Raw genomic sequence first — 15,883 nt, 5'->3', positions numbered from 1 at the left:
CCGATACCATACGACGGTAGGGGGATCCCACTGTCTTCCTTAAGTTGATGTCCATCCATATCGGTAGTTTGTACTTTTCACCAGAAGAGGAAGATGCGGAAAGTTGTCAACTGTTCGTCGAGAGCTTAACCGGTGAAGCGTTGAACTGGTTTTCAAATTCAATCGATGGCTATGAGACACTCACAACTGCCTTCCTTCAGCATCACCAATGCATAATGCATGTCCCTGCGTCGAATGCCAACTTATGGAGAATGCACCAGAAGCACAACGAGTCGCTGTGAACTTTCATGGCCAGAGTCAGAGGAGTCGTATCTCAGCTCGCCATCAGCGACGACGCTGCAATAGGAGCTCTAAAGAACGCGCTTGCCATCGAAACCAGGTTCAAGGAAGACCTAACAATTCTACCCGTCACATCCTTGGGCGAAGTCCTTGCACGCGCAAACCGATACATCGAGGTGGAGTAAGACGAAGGAAAAGAAAACCTCAATCAAACTGACGTTGTAGAGAAAGCACCCGAAAAAGCCCCGAGCTCAAAAAACAAAGCAGTGCAAGAGTACTATGAGCCTCGCCAGCATTACAACAAAGAATACGCCAAAGGCGAGAAAGGAAGGAAGGCAATGATGTTTGCTATCGATGGAAACGAGCAACAGCAAGGCAAGTGCTGGAATAAGTACGATCGTGAAACTGATGGCCCTACCTTCAAAGGCAAGCGAGGTTATTGAGAATTGCACAAATTTGGCGGACATTCCACAGAGGATTGTAAAACACTTCAATACCTTCTTCTTCACATCGATATAGAGCGAAAACGGAGAAAGGTTAACACGCATAAGGATAACCCGTACTGTTTAGCAGACCATCAACAACACGAGAGGCAGCGTGAAGAGGAGGCAGCAGCACAAAAGGAACGAGCACGAGCACAACATGACCGAGCACGAGAAATCGCTCGCCTGCCCCCTCCCCCAAAGAGAACACGATGAACCACCAGCTCCTCGCCGAAGGATCAACATTATTGTTGGCGGCTTATCAACATGCCGCGACTCTGTTCGATCAATCCAAGCTTACTGCCGCGAAGCAGAAGCAAAGCGTAGCTGGCCCTCCCATAGCAACATGTTTAAGCGGTCTTCCGAACCAATTACGTTTACTGAGGAGGACGCGCGCAAAGCTAGTCTGAACAACGATCCACTCATCGTAGAATTGGTAATTAGGGAAAGCTCGGTGACAAGAATTCTTATTGACATTGGAACCTCGGTCAACGTCATATTCAAGGATGTACTGATTCAAATGGAGATTGATCGCCGCAACACGACACATGAAACACAGCCTCTAACAGGATTCGATGGAGATACTATAATGACAGTTGGAACCATATCACTTCCAATTTATGTTGGCGGCACGATGCAATGTTTAAACTTTGCAATCGTGGATAAACCCATTGTTTACAACATCATTCTTGGAACACCATGGCTCCATAAGATGCGTGTTGTAGCCTCCACTTACCACCAGTGCGTCAAGTTTCCAAATGCATACGACATGGTTACGCTACGCGGAGATCCTCTGATGGCATGAACTTGCTTCATTATTGAGAAGAAGATGTGAAACACAAGGGCATTTGTGATCGCCGAATCACAACCTCCACGAGATGCACGCACCCCGCCCCCAAAAGAATCCGTCATCCAAGTCAATGTAGATTTGTCTGTTCCTAAGCGCTGTGTCGGGATAGGTGTTGAGCTACCAATCATTCTAAGGGACGAACTCGTTCAGTTCTTACGAAAAAATGCAACCACGTTCGCCTGGTCGATAGAACATATGACCGAGATTGATCATGGCATTACCATCCACGAACTGAACGTCGATCCAACTTATAAGCCCGTTAAGCAAAAGCGTCGAAAGCTCGGCGCGGAATGAACAACTGCAGTCAATTACGAGGTACGGAAGCTACTTGATGCAGGATCAATTACTAAAGTTCGATATCCAGACTGGCTAAGTAACCCGGTCGTGGTGAAGAAGAAGAGTGGTACATGGAGAGTGTGCGTCGACTTCACAGACCTGAACAAGGCTTGTCCAAAAAACAGTTTTCCTCTTCCGCGCATTGATCAGCTAGTCAAAGCCACAGCTGGAAACGAACTGGTATCTTTCATGGACGCGTTCTCGGGCTACAACCAGATAATGATGCACAAGGACGACCGAGAGAAGACTGCATTCATTACCGAGCAAGGCACTTTCTGTTACAGGGTCATGCCTTTTGGGCTGAAAAACACAGGAGCAACATATCAGCGCCTGGTAAACCGGATGTTTGCAAGTCAACTTGGTTGAACCATGGAGGTCTACATCGACAATATGTTCGTCAAATCAGCTCAGGCCAAAGACCATGTCACACACCTAAAACAGTGTTTCGAGATACTCAACAAGTATAGCATGAAACTGAACCCGGCGAAATGCACATTTGGCGTTACTTCCGGTGAATTTTTGGGGTATCTCATTACGAAGCGCGGGATAGAAGCAAATGCGAAGCAGATTTCAGCGATTATGCAACGAGACACGAACACATGGATGCCTATCTCAAAGTCGTTCGCGACTTATCCCAGAAGTTTGAGTTCTTCGAGCTCGTCAAGATTCCACGAAGCGACAATGCTCCAGCTGATGCGCTCGAAACGCTTGCTTCCACATCAGACCCCGATCTCCGCCGAATAATACCTATGGAGAGCATCGATCGCCCAAGCATCAACGTCAATTCGCTGTCCCTTGCTCCTGTCACATTCCCTGAAGTCGAGTCCTCAGCACACGTACCGGGAGGTTCGAACAACGTCTTCGCAGTACCCACGGAAGCTCCCACAACATCACCTGCCCTGGTTTTACCACGACCAGCTCAAACTCCTAATACTTCCGCCGACGACGATTGGCAAACTGAAATTATCGCCTACATCACTGATGGGATAAACCCAAAGGATAAGTGGGAAGCTCGACGATTGTTCGCTAAATGCGCCAAGTACACGATGTTGGATGGCAACTTATTCCGTCATGATGCTAATGGCGCCCTCCTCGTCTGCATCAACAAAAAGGATGTCAACGACATCATGCGCAAAGTGCACGAAGGAGCCGAAGGAAACCATTCGGGCGGACGCGCTTTGGAATCCAAATCCGTCGCAATGGTCATTTCTGACCAACTATGATCGCCAATTGTACCGCATCCGCAGCCAAGTGTGAAAAGTGTCAACGCCACGCACCATTCATCCATTCTCCCACTGAACAATTGCGAACAACCTCACCACCATACCCCTTCATGCGATGGGTGATGGATATTGTCGGGCCGCTAAAACCATCTAACCTAAAGAAGTATCTCCTGATCATGGCGGATTACTTTACCAAATGGGTTGAAGCAGAATAATATGTCTCACTTGAAGCCAATGAAGTCCAGAATTTTGTTTGGAAGAACATCATATGCAGACATGGACTTCCATACGAAATCGTATGCGACAACGGCGCCCAATTCATCTCCCTAAGCTTCGAAGGATTTTGCGTCGGTTGGCGGATACGCCTGAGTAAGTCAACGCCAGGATACCCTCAAGGCAATGGACAAACGGAGGCCACCAACAAAACCATAATCACTGGGATCAGGAAACGGCTCGACGCCAAGAAGGGTCTATGGGCTGACGAACTCGACGGCGTCCTTCGGTCTCATCGCACTGCACTGCGCACATCAACTGGACGAACCCCATTCTCACTCGCATACGGCATGGAAGAACTCACTCTAGCCGACGTAGGAATACCAACTCTCTGACGTTCTATGCTTGTTCACGATCCAGAGCTGAACGACAAAATGCTGTGTGACCAACTCCTATTCATCGAAGAAGAGCGCGACCAAGCACTACTACGGATTCAGAACTATCAGCAAGCCGCTGCGAAATTCTACAACAAGAACGAAACACTCTCGAGCGATCTATCGACTCTTATTCTGACGCCCTGGCCAGACGGACAGCTCTAAAACGCTCTCTGCATGGGTGCAGTGGTGAAATAATCCACGTCCTTACTTCGGTAGGATATTTTAAGCCCAGCCCAGACTCGCAAAGCTAGCAGGAACCAGAGTGAGTAAGCCGAGATCCTGACTCGCACACCCGCAATTCTTGCAGCATTTACAAGGTATGCCGGTCACGCGTCCCGCACCTAAAATAGTACGACAAGTCCGTCTTGTTTACTCGAGACGTTTCGGGGAACAACATATCCAGAGTAAGCCAGGATACGTCCTGCACTACAAAATATGCCCTGTAAACAACGAAAACGTCGCATCTCTATTCTACGCAATAATCAATCTTTGCGCGGCAAAAGCAGCTTCATCCTAATGAAGGAAACAAAAATTGGCAATAATCAAGTTCATAAATCAAAAGCAACCAAGTTTGCAAATATCCAAAGGAAAAGTACAAAAGCAATGATTAAGAAAATCCAAAAGGAAAAACAACAAGCAATAATACGAGGACATCACTCGTTAGCAGCATCACCAGCGCCTTTGTCGACAGACTCTGGAAACGGCTCTAGATCAGCGTCAGGAAGCGGCGGCACCACAATCCCGTTAACCTTCGCTTCAAACTCTGCCTGGCTAGTTGCGAGACGCTCTATCCTACTCTCAGGAATCGTGGTTCCCTTGCCAATCAACTTCTGAAGACATTGCCTCGTCTCGGTCACTTGGCTGAGAACGATCAAATGAGGTTGTCTCTCACGCATTGCAGTCAAGTGTGTCCTCATACGCTCAATACGCTACCAATGTGCCCTGATCTCAACAGCAGCCTTTGCACGCTCTTCCTCCCCGCGATCATCTCGCGCTTTCTGAGACGCGCTGTCTCAGAATTGAGCTTCCTCCGAGACTCCTTACGCGAAGCCGTCAACTCCTTGACAAGCGCCTCACCATCCTTGCTCGATTTCTCGGCCTGAACCAACGTTTGCCGGACAAGCAAGGTCTCCCTTCTAGCCGCATGCACCTTGTCCTCGTAGTCGCCAACAAGGCAGTTCGTCCAGCTCATCGCTTAAGTGATCGAGAAAAATAGTTGGATTACGACTAAGCAATATGCACATTAAAACGAACTGTAGGATGAAACCCTAACCTGAAACTGCCGACGAACACCCTCCTCCTACATGGTCGGACAAGCCAAATCACCAGGAGCAAGAAGCGGAACGAAGTCACCATGAATCTTGCTGGCAAGATCTCTCACGTCGTAGCGAAAGGAAAATGAGTTATCAACCCTCACACGAACTTCCTCCGCGTGATGAGGACGCCTAGAACTTCCTCCAACATCACTCCGAGGACTCGAGCGAGACGACCTCTTCCGAGAACGATCACCACCAGCAGCTGGCGCACGGGGCACGGAAGAAGGCTTCTTCGCAGCACGAGCTGCTGCAACCTCAGTGGAACGAGTCTTACGACCAGGCTCACCCTCGGGAGTCAAATTCCAAGCAGAAGGACAAATCGTGTCTGGGTCTTCACATGAAATCTTGTTTATTCCACGAAGAAAACCCGCCTCCGCCAACCATGAATGTTACTCTCCTAGTCGTGTTAGATCGTAAGGCATGGCATACAGCGAGCACTGCATGGTCCCGTACTGTCGAGCATAGGTCTCGTAACGAGCTCGAAGAGGTCACAATTGATCGAGATTCCCTTCTTGAAATCGGTTATCGTGAGTCCCACTGCATTACGGATGGTGGAGATTGACAGCTGCGAGAATGCAATTTTCCGACAGGCGCAGTAACTCGTCAAGAATTCTGGAATCGGGAACCATAGGCCACATTCGGTAAAGAAGTCCTCGTAAACGCATAGGTGACCTTCTGGGCAGTCCCACAGACGTTCGTTGGCACTCGGCAGTGCAAGCTGCAGGTTTTGTGGCATCACGTAGAGATCAAACATGCGGGCTAGGAAAACATCAGTGCTCAGGGTCCTTCCATCGTCACGGAAGACACGTTCTCCGCCTTTTGTATGATCGTTACGACGTCTCGGAACCCCGCTACCTACGACAGTCCGAGCCGGTGCGTTCTTCGTACGCTAACACCTTCCCTCGTCGTTGACTTGAAGGATGTGGGATCAAAATAAGGTCCTGAGCCTCTATAGGAAACATGACGTCGAGCTCCCGAACATCTTCTTCTGTCAAATCCGCCAGATCTGTTACGACACCTCTTCCCTCCGACGGTTCCCACCAGGAAGGATAACTCGTCTCGAGTTCGTCTAGATCTCTCTCTAGCGCACGATACTTTTCATCTCCAAATTCCTCCGGAACGTCACCATAGACATCATCTCCTAAAGCCATTGTGCGAGACCTTGCAAAACCAACCAAGCAACCGGACAATATTGGAGCAACAAACCACGTCAGAAACATCATATTACTCAAGACTGATCGATCACACCAGAATTGTGTGCGCGCCACTACCCTCAAGTTTCAGCTCAACAACTCCCGAATCCACAACAAGAAAGCTCGTCGGTTTCGGACTAGCAACATCAATCTCAACAAGCTCCGTTTTTGTCACATTGACATCGTACTCATCACCTTGACTTCGCAAACACGCCAATTCCCAAAGCACGCGAATCTCGTCGAATCGAGCTCGCCATATACTCGTACACAAACCCATCATCATGCCAAAACTTGGTTTGGCCTCGGTCAAAGTCTCGCCAATATCAGTACCGCCATTCTCGAGTCATCCACTCTAGTACGTCGCAAACACCCAACGAACTTGCCGCCTGCGAGATGTAAGCTTGCCGACTCGTGACTCTCGCTACGATCAAGTACGCTATGCTTTGATCTCGCAAAGTCTCGACCACACCACCAACTCGCTTCCACGAATCTCGACCTCGCCACCTCGTTTCCACAAAAGTCAATCTCACCACCGAAGGTCAATCTCGCCTTTGCCTTCGCCACCGAAAGTGCAGCCCGCCATCTCACCACCAAGACAGCCATCTCGCCAATCTCACCATCTCGCCAATCTCGCCATCTCGCCACCAAGACAGCCATCTCGCCAATCTCGCCACCTTGCCACCAAGACAGCCATCTCGCCACCAAGACAACCATCTCGTCAATCTCGCCATCTCGCAGCTCTCATCCTCGCCACCTCGACTCCGCCATCCCCATCCCGCTGACACGTTCATCTCGCCGTTTCACCATCTCGCTAATGCGACGCAGTTATGCGTATCTCGCGGGACCACCATCAACCTCAGCCACCAAGTCGCTGAGAAATCTCCATAAATCTTCACCTTGCCATCACCGTACGGATCCCATCTCGCCAACGTCCACGCGCAGCAACACAAACGCATACAGAATCTTGGACTCGTACACGAACTCGCTCCACACCAACCACGATCAGGGCATCTCGCCGCAACGAGTGGAGATGGCACCAAGGTGCGATGGTGGTGGCCGAGATCCGGCGGCATAGAACGGAGTTTGCATGATGGAGGCGGTTCTGGGTGGCGGCGTCCTAGCGGCGAGAATGAAGCCGCGGTTTGACAAGAAATCCTAGCCACCCGAAAGAGCGGCGGGAACTGATGACGGCGTGAGGAAGTTGGATCCAGCGGCAAGAAAGCGCTGCTGGCAAAATAAACCGGCCGGTTCGTGCGGCGTGGACACGGCGTGACAATCTCGGCGGAGAGACCATGGCCCTTACAAGCCAAAATCAAAAAAAAGTAAAAGAAGAAGATAAGGGAGAAGGAGAGAAAATTACCTTGTGAAGGAGGAAGAGAAGTTGGAAGTAAAAGAAAAGTCAAGGAGATATATATATATATATATGGGGGACCAGCGCGTTGACCGAGGTAAAAAGGAAAATCCTAGTTTGAAGCTATCTCTACCTCCTGCGCCTCGGGAAACATGCAGAACACGCAAAACTCTCGTTTAAAACCCGAGAGGCCTAGAAAAACGTGCGCAGGGCACTATTCGTTCTGGAACCTCCCGGATGCCTCGAAAAACGTGTGCAAGACACTATTCATCCCGGAACTTCCCGAACACCTCGAAAAACGTGCGCAACGCACTGTTCGTCCAAACATTTTCCGGAAGGCCATCAAACTCTCAAAGATCTTCTGTTCATTCTGCAAGACGGATCTAGAGACATGGAACTGTACCCGACGAGCTCAAGCATGCCATCGCACATCGGACTGGGGGGGACCATTGTTGGATATGGGTCTTGCCCCTAACAATCACAGAAGCCTAAACAGAAAACGTTAGAGAATTTTGGGCCTGAAGTCTTGGATCTGGCCCATCTGGCTGCAGAGGCAAAATCGTCATTTTACAGATTGAGAGAAGAAGCCCTAGGTCAATGGCCCACTATAAATACCAGAGGTCATTGTGAGAGCTGAGGATCCACTTTTTGGGCAATTACAGAAAGAAGAGCAATTATTTTGTATTAACTGCACTTAGCTCCTTAATTGTCATTTTCTGTAAACACTCTCTTCAACTCAACGTTAATAAAATGATCAATTCCGATTTATCCCCATTAATATTCGTATTATTTATATTATCCATTTCATACATCTAAGAGCTATTACTTATTCACGTATAGAATGGATGAACAAGACCGATGCCTGGTTTGGAACCCGTTGTTGAATCGGGCTAAATGGATTTCCACGGATAGGTCTATAAGTGGCAGATGGATGGGTTATGATGGTAGTAGACCCGAAAAAGTTTACAAGATTATTGGGATTTGGACTTCGTTTAAGCTTTCGCGCGGAGTTATTACGAGATTTGCAGTACTTCCCGATTTTGCAACCAATGCGTGGAAGGTTTTGAATCATACCCCTTTTGAGAAAGAGGAAACAATGGAAGAAGAATTGGAATCGTCCAGGGTCTTCCTGAATGGAAATGTGTACTGGACAGCTTATACTTATCCAGGAACTCGGTATTTCATCCAAATGCTCGATGTTTCAAAAGGGATAGAAAAGACCTTTTGTGTTCTACCGTGTACCGGGAGAAGAAGTACTACCCATAATCGCATCCTCTCCATTTACAATGTTACAGCAACACACAAGTACAAGAAATATTATGATTTGGGTGACAGAGAAGAAAATTGGTAATGGGGATGATGGAGACGATGTGGTGTGGATTAACTTCATGACTGTCTCAATACCTTACTTCCCCTTAGTAGTTGGTCACATGTCTACAAGTTACTTTGTCGACAATAACATCTGTGGAAAGAGCTTCGTTCTGTGTTGTCCTAGCAAGAAACCTAGAAGTGCTTGGGTCTATATTGTGAGGGGAGATATGTGCAAAAAGATTAAGATACATGGAGTGGTATCTAAGTTTCAGTCCTCTGTCTATGTTCCCAGTTTGATCACAATTCCTTGAAAGACTTTGGCTGTACCAAGAATTTTGTTTCTTTACAAGTTTGATTCTATTTTTATTTAACTTCATGTAGTTTGCTTTGTTATGAATCACCTCTTTTCCCTTTTGAAGTCGTTCTCATTGGTTCATATATGTATGTAATTAAGTCTGTCCTAAAAACGTTGAACTCAAGCTAGAACCACAATTTGTTTGGCCTAATTCGGTTAATTAATTCGTTTTGTTTAAAATCTAGTTCGTTTATACATTTATCGGTTCAGAAGAAGAGACCACCAATAGGTTGTGCAGAAAACATTGAAGACTCTTACGACTTACGAGTGTAATGCCATGAAGTGGCTCTGCTTTCAAGGCGGTCCACGGTTTCAAGAGGGATGCCAGAGAATTCTGTGGGACTCAAGTTTTTCAATCAATTCATGCACTTTGATCTTCTCCGGTTCTCCCTTGTTTGTGTACGGTGTACCCAAAACCTTGATGATTTCAACAAGCTGATCTACTCCACTTTCGCCAGGAAACAGAGGCTGCATAACAAGTCCATTAGAGCACGAACAACAACTACGAGGTTGACAAAAATAGAATACCAAGAACAAAAACCATATAACTAATGCTAAAATAGTGCTTCACTCTGTCCAAGAAGCAGTTCAGACATCGTGGACCATGTGTCTACTGCAGCAGTTGTGTACTCGGTGGTTCCAAAGTTGAGCTCTGAGGCACAGAGATAGTATCTTGAACTGTTGAACAAATGTAAGAAATATTACAGGACATATTTTAGGCATAGACTAGAACAGTGGCTTTAAAATTCTTGTGCCAGAAAAAGAACAGTGGCATGCATAGACCTTGCTCGAAAAAGAAATCAAACAAAAGTAGCATACAGAAACGAAGTGAGGTGTGTCACCAACTCTTTTTCAACGAAAAAACAAATGGAACTTAGTCACTTACTACTACTAACGTTTGGGGCTTACAATCAAACCACAGCAGTTTGGGGAAATACAGAGCTTCTTAAAAAAAAAGAAAAAGAACCAAAAACTGAGGAAATGTTGTCAAAAACGAATGTAAAAATAATTGGAAGAAAATATCAAAAACCATGAGAAAGAAGGGTAATGTAGCCAGCTTTAACTTTAGATAATTTTGGTTTATTATTATTATTCTTCCCTTTTTTATATATATTTGATAAGGCCCGCGTTATTACGCGGATAAAATTTTTTAAAAAAATTATTGAAAATGTTTTAAGTAGTAATAGACTCGTTTTTAGATTTTATCTTGTAACATTTTAATATTGAATATGAACTTCTCATATTTTTAATACTCTCTCAGTTCTATTATATAAGAGTTTGAAGGCTTTTTGCATTATTTTAGAATATTTTCTCAAATTTCTATGTACAATTTTTATTAATATAACAATTTATGACTATTTGAACTATGCAATATATTTTTCGGGAAAACGATCTATTTTCCCACAAAAAGTATCACATCAAGTTAGATAGAGCTCAATCTTTGATCAACAGAAGAAAATCATTATGTTCTTTTTTTTTTCTTTTAATTTGTTTTAATTAATTTATTCGGTTTAAATTAGGTTATATTTGTTTTATTATTTTATTTAGTTGGTTCAGTAAATAGTAAACCGAGCACAACCGATGTTTGTGGGTATATAGGTGAAAACTATGTTTCAAAGGAGATATAGATCTTGAACTATGGAGTATGAGAGATATAGATTGAGAAATATTTTCTAGGAGATATATAGCACATAGTAATAGATTGAGCTATATCTCGCTTGATATGATATTCTCTTGGAGAAATATATCGTTTTACGTATATTTTCTTATTGGTTGAAGTTTTATAAATGACATAATATTTATTGTTTATTAATCTTTTTGTTTTTATCCAAAAACTCTTATAGGACATGGAGTACCATTTAAATATATATAACATTGTAATAAACCATATTTTAAGTTTAATTATACATTTCATCTTAATGCATAGAACTAAATATTTTATATCAAACACAATTAATAAATCATATCAAGTCTATGTCTTAGTAAGAATTGAAAATAGAAATAAAAATTAACAAAATATAATTCGCAATAAAACTGAATCAACATATTTAAGATATATTTTTATAAGTACTAATTTTAACTCATTTCATAATCAATTTTAAATAAGTGAAAGTTACAAAATAAAAACATATATAAAGATATATAGACATTACCATCAAATTAGTGAAGATTCATTCCTATAAATTATAATATATTTTGTATTATCTTATGTTTTAACATATGCATTACAAAAATACATGTGTTCAAATTATAAAATCAAACATAAAAAATATGAATAATAATCTTGAATCATTTTTTAAAAAATGATACATATTAATATTTGATTTTTTTAATCTAAAATAAATTTCATCGTTAGAGATTCAGTTTAGTAATCACATTTAACTATTTATTTCATCGTAAAACCATAATTCACTTCTTCATGTATTAGAATTAGAATTTTAATAAAAAAAACTAATATGAGCATCATATGAGATAATATGTATATTGGTTAGTATTTTAAATTTAACAAAAAATAATCAGTAATAAATCAGTTAACATCCACAAAAAATTTGAAAATCCAAAAATATCATAAATATTATTCTATTATATGTCGTAATTTTATAAGTAATCCTTTTGTCAGTTTTTATCAATTAACCAAAAATTCATTCTTACAAACTCAGTTTTTCTATTTTTCTTTCAGGTTTCTCATATTACTACATGCATTAAAATCTTTAAAATTAAACATGTAAAACTATACTAATACACATCATGTATTGAATTTTTTTTTTTAAGTTCATTACTCTTCCCAATATTGTTTATAGAATCGCGCCGTAAGTCCATCAGGACCAGGTGCTCTGTCATCGCCAATGAAGGATAAAGCCTCCTTAATTTCCTCACTTGAGAACTCACGAGTGAGTTCATCATTCATTGTTTGCGTCACTTTGGTAGGGAAATCCCCAATATCAATCGGAGAGACAGGAACTCTGCTTGAAGTATAAGCCTTCATGAAATAGTCTTGAGCCAGGCCTCCAATTTCGACTTCACCTGAGTGAACAACATTGGAATCATCCTTCATACTGATTAGATGATTTTTTGCATATCTTGTTTTTGTGCTAGAATGAAAAACGCTGTGTTCCGATCTCCTAGGTGCATCCATCTATTTCGACTTTTATTTTTCCAATAATATTCTTCATCACGGTAGGCCTTATAGAGTTGATGTTGAAGCCGGGGGATTGATTGTCTATGGATTCTGTTAAGACTACTCATCGCTTGATCAATAGCTTTTGAAAGATAGTCTATTTGTTTTGCAGAGTTGATATTGACAGAGTGTTTTTTCCTAGCCATCGCTTGACGACATGAGTTAATTTGATCACAGATGGTATAATATTCCTTTTTTTACAAGCATTCCAACCTGCTTCGACAACTTTATCAAACTGGTCTATCTCTATCAATCGTTTGTCAAAATGGAAAGGCTTTGTAGTATTTAATTGGGGAGGGTATAGACGTGTGTATAGAGGTTTATGATCTGAGCCATTAAATTCCAGAAATTCGACCTCTGCATTTGAGAAAAGCCCATTCCATTCAGAGTTTACTATCACCCTATCCAAGAAAGCTTTGATGGTGTGATTTCTTCTTTCCCCTACCCATGAAAATCTATCTCCACGTGACTTTAAATCCTTTAAGTCACAACCATATAACATCTGCCTAAACTTTCTAAAGCTCCACTCTTCTCTATTTGGACCCCCTAAACTTTAGATCAGATCAATTGGTGACAACTTGTCTGTGGGAAGGTTGTTAAAGGGTGAGGGACCAGGGTTCAAGGAACGCCTGATGCACCAATAACCTACTAGTGGATTGGGATATCCACAGTGATGGGTTAGGATCGATGCTCTGCAGGGCCAGCCTAAGGAGACAATGGGGTCCACGAACGGGTTGTCACATATCTTTACGACTGTTTTGGGATTAACTGTAGAGTTTGGGTTTAGCGACGGATTAAGGACGACGTATTAGTCCCAAAATGGTTGAGAAGTCTGTTTTAGTGTAGTAGCAGTTGAGTCGCAAATTAGTCATTTATTATTGCGACTAAGTTAAGACTCTGGTTTTGTAGTTGCTAAGGAGTTCGTTTTTAGTTACTATTGTGCCACTAAGATTGAAGCTTTTGTAATTTGGATTAGTCGCGAAGTTGTTACATTTTTTGAATTGGTTTAGTCACAAAATATTCACATTTTTTAAATTGTTTTAGTCGCAAATCAGTAACGTTTTAGCAATCCTAAATCTGATTAATTTGGGAATTTCAAATGCTAATAATCAAAAGGAAAGATGATTTAAAGTACCACACAAGCAAACTTATCATCCTAAACATCCAAGAAGCAGTATTCAAAAGCAAGTTCATAATTAAAGAAAAGGAAATTAAAAGTTCAGTTGGAAGAAGTATTAGAGGTAGGGGAATTGGCAGCTGGTCTAGTGCCTCCATCGTTGGATTGTGCAGCTGGACTGGAGGCTGTTGTGGTGCCTCCATCGGTGGTGGGTTGTGCGGTGGTTGCAGGTGCGGTAGCTGGTTAGGTGGCTGAAAGAAGAGAACCCATAAAAGTTGCGAATTCAGGATTTTTTTCTTTCATGAAGATGAGAAGCTTTTTGATCTCAGCTTGAGACTCTCGAAGTTCCTGATCACGTCGTGCATTCTCAAAATCTACTTCAGAAATCTTGCGCCGAAGTTGATCTTGAAGCTCCGCAAGAGTTGATGTAGAAGAGGCTGCATAACTCTCTTTCCTTTTTCCTTTCTTTAGTGTCTCAACAAATGATCCAAGGCCAAATGGGTTGCCTTTTGTATCTGTTTGAGTACACTAAACCAAAAAATAAACATTTACTAGTCAGCACAAACCAGAAAACGAAATGCAGAATCAACATCAAATATTCTAGGTTCCTAAGCATAGCTCATTAAACAATTTTAAAGAAAACCAAGAGACTGTTAAGCGCAGAATCAACATCAATCATCATTCCCATTAAGAAACCCAAATTGACAAAGAAAAATCACACACAAAAGACATAAACTAAATACTTGAAGGAAACACTTCAACCAGTGTGGACCATCATCGTCCGTTTCAGATTGTCTCTATTCTATGGTCTTCTCATAAGCATCAACAACTTGTTTGGCTTTTTGATCCACAAATGTACCATCTAGCCGAGTGTGAGTTTTAAGAAACACTTCAACCAGTGATACATGACGCCCCAACTCTTCCTCCTACAATGAGAGTGAAACACATTACATCATGGACAAATTAGAAAAACTTTGAGATAAAGTGGATGGAAAGAGAAGTCGTACTGTTTCTTGATGAATTTGTACATATGATTTCTGACTAGCTAAGTGTTTGTGCACTCCAAGACCTCCACGAGTAGAGTTTCTACAGTGGGAAGCATTCTCACTCCTCTCAATGGCATCAGGGGTGTTCCAATATTCACATAATCGGCCATATTTTACCACCCCTCTTAGCTTGACTGACAATTCCTTTCATCCTTTTCTTGGCTATTGTTAAGAAACCTTCTTTAACGAGCTCAGTAATCCCAACATCCCAATTATACTTCCGCTACAATCCCACAAAACATTTTAGTTAGCAACAATACAAATTCATATATATAGAGTACATAAATAAGAGGAGTGTCAAAAATATTATTTGAATTATCGTAAATGTCCTGAAATATCGCTCTTGAATGTGTTGTGGAGTAACCTTCCAGCTGTAGTAAGGCCCATCAAACTTCCTCCTAAAGATTCCAGCAATGACTTGAGACATCTTTCCTTTGTGCCGGTTAAACCTGTTACATTAACTGAGTAAGTCTACTTGGAAATATGAACCTATAACCTATTGAAACGATTAAATATCAACAAAAACCGATTACTGAACATGATCAAACTATTGAACATCAAACAACAACCGATTAGTGAACCTATTACCGCAAACTAGTGAAAACATTCATGCATTGACCTACACTTATAGACACTTATCACATTCATGTATACTTTAAACTAAACTTACAAAAGGAGAGAGTTTTATACCAAAGAGTTTTGACTCTAGGGATCGGATGCTCAGATAGGAGTGGAAGATGTTCTCGGCCTAGAAGAGCTAGCAAACCATCCAACAGATCTTGGTAGTGGTCGACATTTGGATTGGGTTTTGTTGCTCCTCGTCCTCTTCTTCTTCGCCATTATCTTCCTCCGGAACATGCTCCAATTGAGGTTGAGGTTGAGGACGAGGAACAGGAAGAGGCAGTTGTTGAGGAATCAGAGGCGGTGTAAGTATCCTCTGCAGTGGAGGTGTACTCAAATCTGGATTTGTCCTCGACGGTGGATCTGAAGTCGGCGATGGACTCCTTATCGGCGGTGGAAACTGTGAAGGACGACTTTGATGTGAATGAGTTGCAGACTGTCTCGCCGAGTGTGTCCATTCAGAAGGGTTCGACGAATGAGACGAGGATCTGTGACCATTGAAGGTTCGAACACTGGTTCTAAAACTCGAAATCGATTTGGGGGAAGAAGAAGAGGGCAACAATATCTTTAGTTCC

At 42.6% G+C, this 15,883-nt stretch overlaps 2 protein-coding genes and 1 pseudogene across 2 annotated transcripts; all 3 read left to right on the top strand.

Moving 5' to 3' along the window:
- Positions 634-1,566, top strand: LOC104753518. The gene is made up of 2 exons (XM_010475761.1): positions 634-759; positions 853-1,566. Exons 1-2 carry the CDS (start codon positions 634-636, stop codon positions 1,564-1,566), a joined length of 840 nt encoding a protein of 279 aa, XP_010474063.1.
- On the top strand, positions 2,547-3,170 carry LOC104753517. The gene has a single exon (XM_010475760.1). It carries the CDS (start codon positions 2,547-2,549, stop codon positions 3,168-3,170), a length of 624 nt encoding a protein of 207 aa, XP_010474062.1.
- LOC104753516 lies at positions 8,814-9,302 on the top strand (annotated as a pseudogene).

Source organism: Camelina sativa, chromosome 16 (assembly GCF_000633955.1).
Source record: "Camelina sativa cultivar DH55 chromosome 16, Cs, whole genome shotgun sequence".
In the NCBI taxonomy this organism is placed as follows: domain Eukaryota; kingdom Viridiplantae; phylum Streptophyta; class Magnoliopsida; order Brassicales; family Brassicaceae; genus Camelina; species Camelina sativa.
This window is presented reverse-complemented; position numbering and strand designations above follow the sequence as displayed.